Source organism: Episyrphus balteatus, chromosome 1, assembly GCF_945859705.1.
Source record: "Episyrphus balteatus chromosome 1, idEpiBalt1.1, whole genome shotgun sequence".
Taxonomy (NCBI): Eukaryota; Metazoa; Arthropoda; class Insecta; order Diptera; family Syrphidae; genus Episyrphus; species Episyrphus balteatus.
This window is the reverse complement of record NC_079134.1, coordinates 16,876,447-16,893,559: the sequence shown is the minus strand read 5'-3', so window position 1 is coordinate 16,893,559 and position 17,113 is coordinate 16,876,447. Positions and strand designations below refer to the sequence as shown.

The following is a 17,113-nucleotide window of genomic DNA, read 5'->3' as shown; positions in this document are numbered from 1 at the left end:
CGCACAGTGTTATATACGTTTAAGCTCACATGAACTTTATACTTTAATTATTCAATATTTTGCTTTAAAAAAAAAAAACAACCCAACTGGTAACTCCAATCCATCCTTCTATTCTAATAACAGCATCCTCGCACAGCCACCCCAAACAGCAAACAGTCTACCGGATGGAACAGCATCAGAACATTACCCAGCGTGGGCTTTCCTGTTGTTTGCAGGAAGACACATCCTTGTGTGCCAGTCTGATAACTCGCACATAAAGCTACGATAATTTTTGAATTTCATTCAGTCGACTACAGGACTCGTATCGAACAGGATCTAAGAGACAAAACCGAAACGAAAAGATATTTATTTTTATTCTCTCGTCGGGTTGGTAGATGCGGTTAAAAAAAAAAGAAATGTGATGGTCCTTTGGAAGTGTTAACAGAGTGTACCTACTTGTTCCTCCTGCTATCGCGTATATATTATAGTTCTGTATTAATATTCGCTTCTATATTTTTTTCTATCCGATTTCGATATCCGTTTTAACGTTTTTTTTTCTCTGAAATTCCACTACTTTGTCATTTGCATTCACAACATTCTTCAGTTGATTGGTTTGACATAGGGTTTGTGATGCAATTTATATCCTCTTTTATAGTAGGTAGTTTGTTCGGGATTTGTTTGTGTTTGTACTAAAAATAAATTTAAATTGTGTTTGTTAAGGATCCGAAAAAGGCTTAACATCCTTTTTGTCGTTATTTTCCTACTCTTAATGGGTTTGATGATTATAGATAAATCTTTTGTGTGATAAAGAGTGTTAATGCATAGAAAGTGAAAAAATTGTAAAAAAAGGATATCCTAAATATTTAACGCTATACACACTGCCAATTTAATACTATAAATAGAAAAAAAGACTAAACTAATTTGTTTAGTTAAAAAAAAAAATAGAGAAAAATTCAAAATAAAAATGAATAAAAGAAACTTCCTCTTGTGGTTTGTTTTCGGAAATATTTTTAATTTTTTGACATCACTCCCTCGAAATTCATCCTTCCAGCCATCTGCCAATGGAGAGACAATATACATTGGCTTCCTCGCGGAGTATGCACAGATGCGTGTAAGTTGGAAATAACTTTTTTGGTTTTCAATTTCGCAGGAAATTTATATTCTTTGCAAACTTATTTCATTTATTTTTTTTGTGCGTTTTGAAAAAAAAGTTGAAAAATTAAAAATTCATCACCTCAATTGAACTTTATGTATGAATAAAGTTTTTGTCCCGTGAAAGAAACAACAGGAAAGTTCTTGGTAAATAATTATTTTGAATAAAATTCTCAAATTAACTATTTCTGTTGAAGTGATTTTAATTGGAGAGTTTTGTGGTTGCAAAATTATTTGCCGCAAAGTGGAACAGGTGTAACAGGTGTATTTTGGGTTTTATTTTAATCTTTTCAACTGCTATTTATTTTGGAAGTTTAAATAAGCTTTTGTTAAAGGATTTTAAGGTTACTTAATAGGATTTATGAAATTGAAATTGTGGATCTTAAGGGATTGAAAAGATTTTTGATCCCTTTTCTTTTTGTATAAATAAATGTTGCATCTTATAAGATTTCTTTTTGTTGTGAAAGAAAATATTTCTGAGAAATATTTTTCTTGAAAACAAAACAAAAATATGCGTTATCCCTTTAAGAGATTTTGTGTGTTTAAAAGAAATCGAAAAAGGTTCGATGTGAAATATTATTTGACAACGTTTTGGAGGTATTTTTTTGACAAAAAAAAAAATTGTTATTAAAAACGAAAACGTCGTTTTTTTAAGATTAAAGATTTAAAAAAGTATTTAGAAGGTAGGTATTTTTCTTTAAGATATATTTTTTCGAAAAAAAGGTTCTAGTTGTATTTATCTTCCCTGGAGACTATACGGTACATATGTTGTAGCATTTTTTTTTTTGAAGAAAAACTATCTTATATTTTCTGGCAGTTTTTTTTAGATTCCAGGATTTTTCGACAAATCTTTTGTTTTGCATTTTTGAAATTTTATTTTTCCGACCGAATGGCATATACCTATGTATGTAATTTTTTTAATACTTGAACATTCTTATAAACGAACCTACACATATCTATTTTTTTTTTTAAGTGTATCTATGTATCAAACTTTTAAAATTGTAAAAGCCCCGATTTGTAAAAGAGTGTGCAAAACGGTGGAACTAAACATCAAAATTAGACTTGGGCCAACATTAAAAAAAGCAGAATATCAGGGATGAAGGAAAAAGGATGCGGGGGTAGAAAATGAGACTTCAACCATTTCTGGCAAGAGTACCTCTCTTAATCAAAAAAGGTGTTAACAGATCCTTTATTTGATAAAAATGTAAAAAAAAATATCAATTTGTCGATTTTTAAATTTTTTTCGTGTTGAAAAAATAACAAAATTTTAAATACAAAATACAAAAACATTCATTATTTATAAAATATCCATTGGAAAATTTATTTTTTAAATACTCTCATTCGGTTTAATAAAAAGGCAATATAATATTTTTTGAGGTGTTGCCTTTTTTGTTTAGATAAATTAATCTATTCCAAGAAATACAAAATCAAAAGTTCAAAAAAACTAAAAAGTAAACTTTTGTTTTTAAGCTCCTTACGCGTCGTATATCTAGATTGTGTAAAAAAATATACATTTTTATTTCGATCAACCTCACCTTCTTATTGCTTTTCATCAAGAAAAATCCAGTAAAGACATTTCTCAACATTTTTTTTAAATCTATTTTTTTTTGTTTCCGTTTAATTCTTTTGAACTGACCATATTCTATGCATTATATTTGTCCTTAAGAAAAAAAAATTGCATATTTTTTTTTTTTTTTTTTTTTTTGAGGATTTGAGGATTGTATTTAAAGTTCATGAGATGCTTACAAAATTCCCTTTGAACGAAATTTTTTTTTTACTTGTTTTTCCATTTTCCATTTTCAATATTTAAAGAGAATCACGAATTAACATGAAATTAATTTACAATGTTAAAGCTCAGTGAGTTTTTTATAGGTAGGTTATGGTAAGTTATATACGTCGTGAGTATCATTTTGCTCCTTGTGCTGGACGCAAGTTTTGATAAGTAATAAATAAATCATCAAATTAAGAGATGAGAACATAATCATTAATGCCAACCCAGTGAATTTTTTTTAAAACTTCTGTTAATTACTTTTATGCTATAGCGGCGCGGCGTTCCACAAGTGTTGTTGATGATTGAATGCATTAAAGCTGTCTTAAAGCTTATTTAACATTGAATAAATCATTTAACATCGAGTAATCCTTAATGGACTTTAGGCAGCAATTAATGGACTTTTTTGGGAAATGACTTTTAGGGTATGATCAAGAACTCATTTGTACAATTTGGTTAAGCAAAGAATATCTAATTAAAATGCTCCAACTACCAGAAAAGAGATGCTAGGTGAACTGCAACAACTTTGGAGTTAACCATATTCACAACATTTCTCTTAAAGATATGATGAAACTCTGTAATGAGTCCTCATTATAATATGCTACTACCCACCATGCCACCACCATGTTGCTATGCTGCTAATGTTTTGTGAGATAGTGAATGTTATATCGGAAATAAAAATTGTGTCTGACTTTTTCTCAAAAAAAGATGATTTCGAGAAAAAACAAAAATTATATGCTGAACATTATTATCGTTGTTTGAAGGGAAAGAAATTTTTCAGATTTATTTTTGCATGAAAACAATCTATTCTTTATATTTCTATTCCATTTATTAATAAAATTCATAGAAAATTAATCTATCGTAAAGAAAAACAATACAAAAGATCAAAAACAGTCACCTTTTTTTATTAAAAAAAGTCGTATAAAGTTATTTCTGTAGATTTTCGATTTGTAATGGAAATTCGAAGCCGTCCTACATAAATTTTCTCTACATTTTTTTGAATGAATTTTCGAACAATTTTTTTTTTTTTTTGTTTGTGTTAAATTCGTGTGAACTGACCATAACCTATCCATTAAATTATTCCGTAAAAATAAGAAATTATAAAAACCTGAACATTTTTAAACTACTTTGCTTTAAAAACAGTCCATTTTATTTTTTTATTTTGTTCTTCGACATTAATTAATGAACTTCAAGTCAAACTCCTCGTGCAATTCCTTTTTCCACATAAAGTTTTCGTAATGACATCTGGAGGTGAAGTATCTAATAATTCCTTTCTACGTAATTAATTTTAAACTTTCCACTAATTTTATTTCCCTCTGTGAAAATTCTTAAGTTAAAATTTATGAGACCGGCATATTTTACACAGGTTTCGGAAATTAGGTTTTATGGCAGGAACAAATTTGAAAACTTATATTTACATATCTGTAATCTGTGAACAGAAGTAAATTAAAATGTGTTCACGAAAAAACATGGAAACAGGTAAAAATCATCTAAACTTGATACAAAATACTAAACATTCCAACACATTTTTGGCAAAAAACACAAACTAAAATAACTCTCTACAGTTGCACAAATTTACATTTTAAATTCCTGTGTTAACGTGACCAAGAGAATATTATTTGCTTACGAAATTCTCTTTGAGAGAAATTTAGTTTTTACTTGTCTTTCTCTTTTTCTAAACAAATTTACAAATTCAAAGGTACTGTCCAATACTGGAGGGGCCATCAAAACTGTGTGTAACCATTCTAAGTACTTTATGTACAGACAAACGCGTAAACTTGAATGACTCTCTTTTTCGTCGTAGTTTAAATTTATTTTGCTCCAATTTCTGATTTAAAAGGATGATTATATTTTAAACAAAAATAAAATTTAATCCTGTAGGCATACTGGTCATACCTACCCATAATTACTTTTACCAATCCTAAGGCAATAAAGACATTGAATTTGATGAATTAGTTTAGGTTATACTTTCAGAAAAGAGTGTATATAAAAGGAAATTAGTTTTCAAAGTTAAAGCCCAGTGATTTTTTTAAGCTTGGTATGGAGTTTTGGATGTCATGTGCACTCATTGTAGAGTGTTGAACGCAACTACTATTAAATCATAAATAAATAATTAACTTTAGAGATGAAAATGTAATAATTAATGCCAAACCACTCAGTGGTACTTTTTGAAAACTTCTGTTAATTACTTTTACGCAAAGTTTTTTTTTGTCAGGAGTTTTAATGATTAAGTAGATTTAAGTTGTCTTAAAGCATAATTTTTACATTGAATACACTTACCTACTTACACTCCATTTATTAAGTCAACAATTAAAGCATACTAGCCGACCCAGCCCTCGAAATTCGAGTGCCAATTTCTTTATTTTTTTTTTATTTGCAACAATTTTGAACACAATAATACCAAAATAGTTTCTTTATTTTTTATAGTATTTGTTGTTGTTTTCTTACGATTAACTACACTTTTTACACAGGAATATATAATATACCTACTTTTTTATATATTTTAAGCCTGATTTAGATATTGTCGAACTACGTTTTAACTACGCTCAACTACGTAAAAAAAGTATCGAAAAAGAAAATGCAAAGTGTAATCTCCTTAAGGGCATTGTGTTTGCACCTTGCATTTCAATTCAATTCAACCTGTTTCATGTTCCATTCGTTCAAATTCAATCCGTCAATCATTCAACCTCCACCCAACTTCACTCAAATTTGTCATTCACACCATTTTTTTTTTCATTTAGCTTGTAGGAACATGAAAACAGACCGACTTCTTTTTGCGATTGTGTATGTGTCCTTTGACAACAATTTTAACACGTACGTCAATCTGAAATCAAAACAACTTCTGCAAAATAAAACCAGAGATTCCTTTGATCAATAATTTTGTTTATTTTCTTCGGTAATATAAATTCAATTAAATCAAAATCAATAGGAAATTGCAGATATTATTAAGATCTGAGTGAAGATGAAGTAGAAAGTTAATTATTTTGGCCGTATGCTGTCGTTTTACAGAGACAAAATATCCTGAAGACAATCACGGGAAGAAAAGTCACAGTAATTTGACTTTTTCACAATAACTATACCAGGAAAAAATATATTTTGATCGCAAATGGTTTTTTTTTATTTATTTTATATTTTTCCGCAATAAAAAAACGATATTCAATTAGAATTTACTCTTTATTTGAAGTTGGTGTTCTCAAATTAACAATACGAATTGAATTGAATTGAATTTTATTGAGTCTTCAAAGTTAGGTTACATTTTATATCTTATTCTAACAATAGCTTTTATTGTACTAAAGTGGCTATAAAGTATTGCCTTCTTTTTCGAGTATTTTTTTTGTAAAGCCTCGTGGCTGTCAGTATTTATATAAAACTAAATATATGGTTGGACTGCTTTTGCTCATAAGCATTTAGTTGAATTTGTTTGTGACGGTAGTCACGAATACATATATACAATAAACTTAACCTATCTTAAAACTACATATATACGAAAACTGGCCAGTGCAGTGATATGCTTAATATCTAACATATTGCTTGAGATTTTTATTTTTTTTTCGTTTCTTTTCTTTTTTGTTTTTTGAGTTTATGAAGCGAGAGCGCCATATATACATTAAACATACAAGTAAAATCACATTGTAGCAAACAATAAAACATTCAATTTAGATGAAATTAAATCAATTAACTGGCGAATATGTTTTAAAGTATTTTAGATGTACTAGGGAATATGCTTTCAGTTTTAGCATCAGGTGTTTCGATGCGCCGTTATGATTCGTACCGCTTACTTGTATGGATATAGCGTGCGATGAAATGCCGCTATTTACTGTTGTGGTGTGTTATGTTGTACTGTTAGCACAGTTTAACTTTTTGTACATACTAGTTTCCCTGTTTTATGGCGATGTAATTATCCATCCTAGTCACTTTTTGTGTTATTATTAGCTGTGGCTAATTGTCTGTTGCTGTTGATGATTTATGTCGACTTCAAAGTCGCACGTTCTTTGCAGGACACACGAACGGGTTGGGGCATCCCGCAGACCCGTAAGTGACTCGTCCGGATCTCCATCACTATTTGAATTAATTAGCTGTGGCTAATTATCTATTGCTGGTGTTGACTTATAAGTCACACGTGTTTGTTGGACATACGAATGGGTTGGGGCAATCCCACAGACCCATTAGTAACTCGTCCAGATAATATAACTTTACGTTAAACTTTTACTAGCTCCAAGAGCTGCGACTGCCTTCGGCCACGACTGCCTTCGGCCACGGTTACTTCCAAACTCCTTAACAATACGAAGAAAACTTTCAGCTTGACGTTTGAGAAATGTCAAATCTTCCAGGAAAATTTTAATGAATGCGTTCAGACACTTAATAATGATTAAAGATATGTTCACATTTATTAAAGGTATGTTCAGGTGTAGATCTTCATAATATACAGTTGTAGTAAAAAGGTAATCCGTGGTACTATGTGGTGAGAAGCGACATTTTTTAATCAAACAAATCAATTCTTAAGGCATTACCACGACAACTGCGTCGCACAACAACGTTTTTTTTATTTTTTTATGTTAAAACCATAACTACAATGACCTAAAAAGTGAAAAAGTGGGAAATTTACAAAATTAAATTTTTTTTTATTTCTTTCTAGCAATATTTGTTTTTTTTTTTTTAATTTTTGGAAAAAACTACCAAACATTTTTTTTTAAACCAAAAAATAAGCTTTTTGCATCATTATTTTTTATTTTGTCGTCGTAAAAACTGTCATAAAATGAGTTTGAATCTATCACTTTTTGACTTTTTGCAAAAAGTTGCCGTTGTAGTTATACTTTTAAAGCCTTGAGGCTTAACTACAATGACCTAAAAAGTGAAAAAGTGGGAAATTTACAAAAGTAAAAAAAATTTATTTCTTTTCAAGCTCCATTTGTTTTTGGAAAAAACTACAAAAATTGTTTTTCAAACCAAAAAATAAGCTTTCTGCATTATTATTTTTAATTTTTTGGTCGAAAAAACTATCACAAAATGAGTTTGAAAATGTTGACTTATTGACTTTTTGCATTAAGTGGCTTTTAACTACATTGGCTCAAAAAGTGAAAAAGTACAAAAGTGACAATTTTCAAACGCATTTTTGTATGGTTCTTCGGGCTAGAAAATTAAAACAAAAAATGCGAAAACCATATTTTTTTTGAATAAAAACAATTTGTTAAAGGCATAACTACAATGGCCTAAAAAGTGAAAAAGTGGGAAATTTACAAAATTAAAAAATTTTTATTTCTTTCTAGCGCTATTTTTTTTTAGAAAAAAACTACAAAAATTGTTTTTTTAAACCAAAAAATAAGCTTTCTGCATCAATATTTTTAATTTTGTGATGGGAAAAACTGTCACAAAATGAGTTTGAAAATGTTCACTTTTTGACTTTTTGCAAAAAGTGGCCGTTGTAGTTATACCTTAACTCTTTTTTACAAAATTTTCAAATTCATTTTTTGACAGTTTTTCTTACCTTAAAATCAAAAATAATGATGCAAAAAGCTTATTTTTTGCTTTAATAAACAAAAACAAATAGCGCTAGAAAGAAATAAAAAAAATTTAATTTTGTAAATTTCCCTTTTTTTTCACTTTTTAGGTTATTGTAGATAAGGAACAAAAAAGACGTTTTTGTTAGTTTTCCCTGAACCTCATAAGAAAAACGCTTTGCCATGCGGCGATAAAATATTAGTGCCTTTTATGCAAAAATGTAAACGTCTTAAAGTGAAAACTTGGTAAAATGGTAAAGGAACTGTCAAAGTCAGCTATTACATGAAGCCTCAAAAGGCTTGACTCTTTTTTCGAAATTTCTTTTGATAACACACCCACAAAAAAAAAAAAAGTTCTGACCTGGGGTTGCGACTAAGTTTTTCATATAGTTTTTGGGTCGCTGAAACCGAATCTGGAGTCCGTTTTGCCCCATCACGTCAGGTTTTCGAGATAACCTAAAAAAATGTCACGAAAACAAAAATTTGTTTTCACTGATCTGGATATGCGAATATGTAAATCATATAGTTTTTGGATCACTGAATCCAGATTCGAAGTCAATTTTGCCCTATCACGTCAGGTTTCTGAGATATCCTCAAAAAATGTCAAAACCAAAAAAACTAAATTTCTTATTTGGGGTTGCGTCTAAGTTTTTCATATAGTTTTTGGGTTGCTTAAACCGAATTTGAACTCTATTTTTCCGTATCATGTCAGGTTTTTGAGATATCCTCAAAAAATGTCAGATAAGAACTTTTTTTTTGAGTTTAGACATTTTTTGAGGATATTTCAAAAACCTGACGTGATACGCCAAAATAGACTTCGGATTCGGTTTCAGCGACCCAAAAACTATATGAAAAATTTTGTCGCAACCCCAGGTAAAAACTTTTGTTTTTTTGGTTTTGACATTTTTTTGAGGATATCCCAGAAACCTGACGTGATAGGGCGAAATTGACTTCGAGTCTGGATTCAGTGATCCAAAAACTATATGATTAACATATTCGCACATCCAGATCAGAGAAACAAATTTTTTGTTTTCGTGACATTTTATGAGGTTATCTCGAAAACCTGACGTGATGGAGCAAAACGGAATTCGGATTCGGTTTCAGCGACCCAAAAACTATATGAAAAATCTAGTCGCAATCCCAGGTCAGAACTTTTATATTTTTTTGTGTGGCTGCCCTACTAACAATTTTGCTTCTATAATGCTTTAAAGAAGCAACAATTGCATCTGTAAAGCTTTATAAAACCAAAATTGTTTGTCGGGTGTGTAATCATTCTGTGAGGCGCGTACTATTACACGATGCCTCTTGAGTCAAGGACTCAAATTTGACATTTATCTTTTGAATTAAAATTTGTTGTTGTTGTATTGCACCAAGAAGCAAAAAGAAATGTGAGGGAATGTTGAAAAAAGAAAAAGTGGAAAAAGAAACGTCAAAAAAGAGTCTCGGACTCCGACCCACGACTCTCCGGTCGGATAATTTTTTCTTTCATCTTTTTCTCTTTTGCACTCATTATGTTTAAAAAGAGTCGCGCCTCTCGAGGCTTCATGTAATTGCTGACAAATTCTTATGTTCTTTCAAGAGAGAAAAGGACGAAAATAGATTTCATTGGTATCAAAAGTGTTTACAAAAGTAATAGACTTGATTTTAATAGAATTCGATTTTAACAAAAAAATTCATGGTAATAAAACAAACATCTTACTTTCTAAACTTAGATAACTAAAACAATGAAAGTTAACCATAGTTTACGTGCGATCTTAAAACAACGCACCAATTTGAACCCACCTTAATGTTTTTTGATTTTCGCTGAATGCTTTCATTCATTCATTCAGTCATGAATGACATTTCATTCCAGTCGATTGGAAATTTTCCAATAGAATTCCAGTTGTTTTTGTTTTTGTTTTGTTTTTGTTTTTTTTTTATTTTGTATCGAATTTTAATTTGCTTAATTTCGTTATTTCGGTTAATAAAAAGTAAAAAAAAATGTGATTCTGCACATCTACGCGTCATTCTCTTTCGTTCCGTGTATAATTTATGCCCCTTCGGTTTTTGGGGGCCCGGTAATTTGTACCACAAAAACTATGCTCGCCGTTTAATTATATGATGATTAGATCGCGTCATAGGACTATCTACCCTCATCGTTATACCACCTGTTGAGTGTTATATTTTCCTAAAGGAAGAGTTTAAAGAAACAGCTTGCACAATGCACATAGGTTGCCTAGCAATATCCTTCCCGATGTCATAATTTTAAAGAATGACATTCTTTTGAAGTAACTCACATTCTGTTATGGCATCAAAAAGTGTACGAGTACATGCAAAATAATTTAAATTCAAAAATTAGAAAATAAACAATTTAACTTCTAGTTAGTCTGCATATCTAATTTTATTAAGGCATTATGTCCAGGGAACATGCATAATTTATAGAGATTTTATCCAGCAAAGTGAAGGCATAAAGGAATACGAGAACTTGATTATAAATTTTCACTCGACTTGTTTTGCTCTTAAATAACATGAGAATGTTAAACAGCAACAAAGTCAAGAATTTATTCTCTAAAGATAACAATAAAAATTGAGTAGATTTTTTTTCATAAACAAGAAATAAAGAATTTATGATTGACGTAATTGAAATGGAAAAAGCATTAAAATTTTTTTCTTAGAAATACTGATATGATTTGTGCTTTAAAGCAAATAGATTAAAATTCTTTTAAACCCTTTTTAATCTCAAAATATAAAATATTAGGTCTGTTTAATGAAGAAAAACTAGAACAGAAAAGATCAGAACAGCACAAATTCTTAAAAACTGTCAGAACAAAAAAGATCAGAAAAGTACACCTTCCTATTTTATAGGGTTGACTTTTGCCTATCAGTTTTGAAACTTAAAATAAAAATAATTTTTTTGTTATGACTTTTCATTCAAATAAATTATAATTAATCAGAATATTTGTTCACATTTTGAATTTTTCTTCATATTAAGAAGATTCTAAACAAAATTTCATTATTTTGAATTTATTTAAATATATTTTTGTAAGAATAAAACAAATCAGTTGCTGTTTGACACTTCTCACTCGTTTGCTCTACCTCAAAAGTAGGTGCAGAAAAACTTGAACTAATCTGTGCTGGAAAACTTCAAGGAACACAAAATGACAGTTTGTTGAACAGTTTAGGGCAAGGTTTTTCTTCATGAAACACACAAACCTGTACTTTTCGGATCTTTTCTGTGCGGATCAGATTCATTAAACAGACCTATTTATACAAAGGTATATTTATCTAATAGTAATTTCGATTGGTAGTCCGGAATCATTCTGAAAGCGTTTTATTCGCACAAAACTGACAGTTTTGTATGAATAAAATTTTTTCAGAATGATTCCGGACGCTTCCGGACTGCCAATCGAAAACGCCATAAGTTTCAAAAAAAAAATATTTATAGCTGTCAAGTTGTTGGAATACTTTGAATAGTTGGAATGAAATAAAATTTGATGTCATGATAAAATAAACTTGACCCCAAATGAAAATGTTCATATATCCTTTTTCATACCTCGTTTAACACACATTTTCGGAAGTTTACTTAAGAATACTTTTTCTTGTTTGATAACAAAAAAAAAACTTTTTTTCTTGGGGTTACATAGTTAAGGATCAAGTGCGAACATTTACTTGAACTTTGGGCTTTATTTCTTAAATACAAACAAAAATAAAAATATTGAAAGAAAAGAATTATTAGAAAGTAGAGCAATTTAAATTAAACTGTCGGAATAAGTAATATATGTCGGCGTTTCTGTTTATCTGGACATATCTTAACCAACAACCTAAACTAAGATATTTTCTTGAAACTTGGTAATTAAAACTTTTAAGTGACTTCCAAGAGAGAGAGTTGTATTTATTTTGGTTTTCTTTTAAATTGTTAAATCAAAATATTTTTTGTTAACGCATTAGTTTTAAGAAGTGTGCTCGACCATTTTTTTACTGGGCTCATTGTTTTTTTTTTTTGTGTTCTTTAACTTGTGTTTCAACTTCAAAAACATTTTTCAACATTATCATTAATTGATTTTTAAATACAACCACTCTCAGCATAATTTGTGAGAGGCTCCCCACAAACCCAAAGCATAACTACCCATTGTCAGGCCTACCAATTTTAAAAACTACTCTGGTTGAACAAAAAAATTAGTTTTTAAGTCACTGTGGCGTATGAGTACTTTTTTCAGTTTTAGTTCTTTTGTGACTTTATAGTTCAAATCACTATTTTATCTGCTACATATATTGAGCCAAAACGAATGATATCACAAAATCTCAAAAGCTCATAAGTCATAACTGAAACAATTTTTTTTTTTAAATAGGTTATGTATTTGTTCAAGTCCTAGCAAAAATCATAATTAAAACTCATTCATTATAACGGTTCAATAGTTTCCCTCAATAGCAAAGGCAAACGTAAAATTTTCGATTGGCATCATATTACTGGTCGATCATCAGAAAATAAATCAACTTCATTAAGCTTCAATTGTTTTCATCACTATAAATTACATTTGGATATGAAGGCTCTCAACATGATAACCTATCAAATTCAAGACACTCTTCCAGCTTTGAAAGTCACTTATGTAAAAATCTAATATAAGCAGTTAAAAAAAAATTGTTTATAGTCGGTCGGTTACGGTGGTGTATGCGTATTTTTTTACGTATACATATACATACTTTTTATTTTTAAACTGATTATTATAAAAAGGCTATCTGCTAGTTATATCATAACTGAATGACACTCATTGGATTGTTGTGTTACAGGATTGGAAAATCAAATGTCTTTTAAACAATGTTTGAAAACGAGAAACATTTAAATATGATGATTTTCTTTGCAATAGCATTTTTTTTTTTGCTGTTTTGAGACCCGACAGAAAATTTTGGGAGTGGAGGTAAAACCAATAATGCGTTACATATTACATACATACATACATATTTGGATGATAAGCATCTTGATTTAGAAAGTCTGACAAGTTTATTTTACTTAATTTTTTAATTCATAGGTAGGTATACATATACAGGGTGCCCCAAAAGTAATGGATCAAACGAAATATGGTGATATACCAACTAAAAAGCTCTCAGAATTTGGTAACTTTGTACAAACAAAAATAGAGGCTTTTGTTCAAAGAGAAATAAACAAACAACAGCTCGAGAAAATGTGAACTCTAAAAAAAACACACACAAAATTTTTAATTGCTTCCTAAAGATCATTATTACTACCAAGTTTATTCAATTTTCAATAAAATTCAATTCACTACATCATTAGTACGTACCTACTTAACTCCTAGACAAAAAAAAAAAAAAACTTGTGTAAAAGTAATTAACAAAAGTTTTCAAAAAGTAACACTCACTGGTTTGGCATTAATGATTACGTTTTCATCTCTTTAGTTGCTCATTTATTAACAGCTTAATAAAAGTTGAGTTCAACACTTGACAATGAGTGCACATGACGTCCAGAACTTCATACTATGACCAACCTATAAAAATCACTGCTTTAACTTTGAAAATTAATTATATGTTATATCCTGTTGTTTTTAAACATTATTTACTAGATTAATTTATCAAATTCAATGTCCTTTTTGTCTTGTTGTTGGTGAGAGTAATTATGATTGTAAGCAAGGTATGTCCTGTCCAGTTTGCCTACAGATTTAAACTTTATTTTTTTGCTTAAAATTAAATCAGGAAAAATTGAGCTCCAAACTACGATGACAAAGAGCATCATTCAAATCTGCTGTGTTTTTCTGTATCTAAAGTACTTAACAACATGGCTACCCACAGTCCTTTTACCCCCTGCGGTGTTGGACAGTACCTTTTAATTTGTAAATTTGTTTTAAAAAGAGGACAAGTGAAACCCAAGTGAAAATTTCATTCAAAGAGAATGTCGTCAGCAAATAATATTCTTTTGGTCACGTTGAGACATTAAATTCGTGCCACTGCAAAAAAGTTCTTTTAGGTTTTTTTTGTGCCAAAAATGTGTTTGACCGTTAAGTATTTTAAATCCAACTTGACGTGCTACACAGATGTCTTTTCTTTGTCCTCGGATTTGTAATATACGTATAACTTTTTAAATTTTCCCTTACAATAAACCTAATTCCCGAAACCCTTATTTTAAAATATGTATACCGGTCTCATAAATTTAAACAGGAATTTTTCATAGGGCAATACATTTAGGTAGTGGAAAGTTTGTAAATTAATTTGGCAGAGAGAAATAAGTAGTTTTTCACCTTAGATATCATTACCTATTTGTATATGGTAAAAAGAATTTCTTGAAAAGCTTCATATGAAGTCCATTAATTTTCGAATAACAAAATTTTAAAAAAATTACGGGTTCAGGTTTTTATGCAATTTTGTTTCAGGACAAACACAATGGATTGGATAAATTACACTGGTTTACAAGGGTTTTGTTGCCGAAACAAAAATATACTTTTCTGAATGTTTTCGGTGTGCTGAACTCGAATCCGAAGTCAGAAAAAACTAATCAGTACCCGTTTTTGAAATATTACCTTTAGAAAATGCAAATGTATAAAAAAAATTGTTTTAGAATATTTAGTAGCGGTTTCTAAAAGATCTGCTTTCCATCTTTCAAAACCTGTTTAAATCTTTTCAATATCATTTTTATTGCCCGAGATATCTTAAAATGAAGTAAGTGGGTTTGGCTTCATTTATAATAAAGGAGATAATGGCGTTATAAAATTTCTATGGTATATTAAATTCCAAACAACAGAGGATATCTCGGGCAGTAAAAAAGATATCGGAAAGATTTAAAGAGGTTTTGGAAAATGGAAAGCAGATCTTTTAGAAACTGCTACTTAATATTCTAAAACAATTTTTCTTATACAAAAGCATAAGGTCCGAAGTACTCAAAAAAACGTTTTTTTTTGGCATTTTCTAACGAGACAAATAGGAAAAACTATTCAGTATGTATAACGATTTGTTAAACTTTACATTTCAAATTCTAAAGAAATAATTTTATTAGATTTTTTTTTCATGAATATCAAAATATAGGTTTGCCCTTGTAAACACAAAAAAAATGTTAAAATTGTTGAGCTTTTAAGTAGCTCTTGTAACAAACACTGATATTAAGGTATTTCTGATTTTTGACTTCAAAAAGCATGTGTGTGCACGTCGGTTTTTTGACATAACATTGTTTTTACTCAACGCAATTTAATTGTCATCATTAACGACGGTAAAAAAAATTGTTATTATATGACCACTATGGAAAAGCTTGTTTTTCTCAAATACGACCCACCACCTGGTGGGTTGCGGCAAATAAAGTCTTCCTTTTGACTCTTTTCAGTCTTTCCTCTTACAATTTTTTTTTTACGTTTTTGAACTTTCTTAAATTGCTGTTGGTAATTTCTTAACACCCACCCAGACTTTTGGCAATTTTTCCTCTTTTTTTTTAATTCTCATGGCAAATGCGAATATCCAGCCTTCTACGTCATTAAATTCATTAATTTATTGTTTTTAATTTTACAGTTTGATGACAACAATCAACTTTTTGCCCACACTTTAGCCTCGGGAAATTGTAATTTTTCCCGGCTAAAAATATAGAGATAAGATTTCAAACATTAATAATGATCCTTATAACAAATAAAAATGACGTTGAACTTTCGTGGCTTGCTCATATTAAAACTGCCAGAGGTCTTATGTAATATCCTTTTTTTTTCATTGACAGTAAGACCTACCAGAGGTTCTACTTCTGCCGAAACTGTTTCCAAATGTAAATAATTTGAATGCCAAATACCCAGGTTAAATAATATCAATTTGGGTATGTAAACATGTTTCTATGTATCCGGATTTATCAAGACATTTTTCAACTGAAATTAATTATTTTCTTCAGAAATCACATTAAGAAAAAGGCAAGTAGGATAATTGTTTGTCTGGAAAGGATAAAATAAATACCATAGAGTGAAATCAGAAAAGTGATCTTTAATAAAATTTTATATCATTCTTATAAAATGCTTTTACTTTTTTATTAAGGACAATGACGAATGAATCATTTTTAATTCTCTCTTTAATTTTGAGTAATCATCAATTATTTTTACCTTTCTTCAATGAACTTACTGACCTAAAAACCAATTTATATTTTCAATTATTTCAACAATTTTTTGTATGTTTCTACAAAAAATGTTAATTTTTCTCTACCCAAATGAATTAACTTTCATAAAAGGTTTCCATTCGAAGCCTTTAAAGTGTATGCTAAATATAAAACTTTCTTATATTTCAAGTCTGTGATTTGAATTGCAATTATATATTCACAAAGAAGAATTTAAAAACTTTTTTATTTGAATTCAATTAAGGTTCATCGAATAAAGTAGTCACATTCCAGGAAGCACTTGCTTTGCCTTGCTTAACAGGATATAATAGTTAGGTATTCCACACAGTTAATGGGTAAAACAACTGAAAAGTAATAATTTTCTATAGAATCATAAAGGATGCGGATATAATAGAATTCATTTGAATCCCACTTGTTTCCATTGCAAGTTTCAAAGCTTAAAAAAACCCTTGAACCAATCTCAAGGTTCAATAAACAGTGTTCGCGAAATAATTTTTTTTAAATTTCGATTTCTTTTATGTAAATGCCATACTTTTCTAGTAAATAAAATAAGTACTCCCGAGATGTATGTATATTTTCTTTACAAAAAAAGACGTCAAATTGATTTATAATGTCAAGAAATTATTGTGTTTTTGTGAAATTTACTGAACAGAA

At 29.5% G+C, this 17,113-nt stretch overlaps 1 protein-coding gene across 1 annotated transcript in view; it reads left to right on the top strand.

Annotated features, from left to right (window-relative positions):
- The first annotated feature begins 284 nt into the window (after window positions 1-284).
- LOC129921267 (guanylate cyclase 32E) overlaps window positions 285-17,113 on the top strand; it is a 93,928-nt gene continuing 77,099 nt past the window's right edge. The window contains exon 1 of the mRNA XM_056003010.1: window positions 285-1,090. Coding sequence (XP_055858985.1) covers window positions 944-1,090 — 147 coding nt within the window. The 5' untranslated portion in view covers window positions 285-943. The remainder of the gene's footprint in view (window positions 1,091-17,113) is intronic.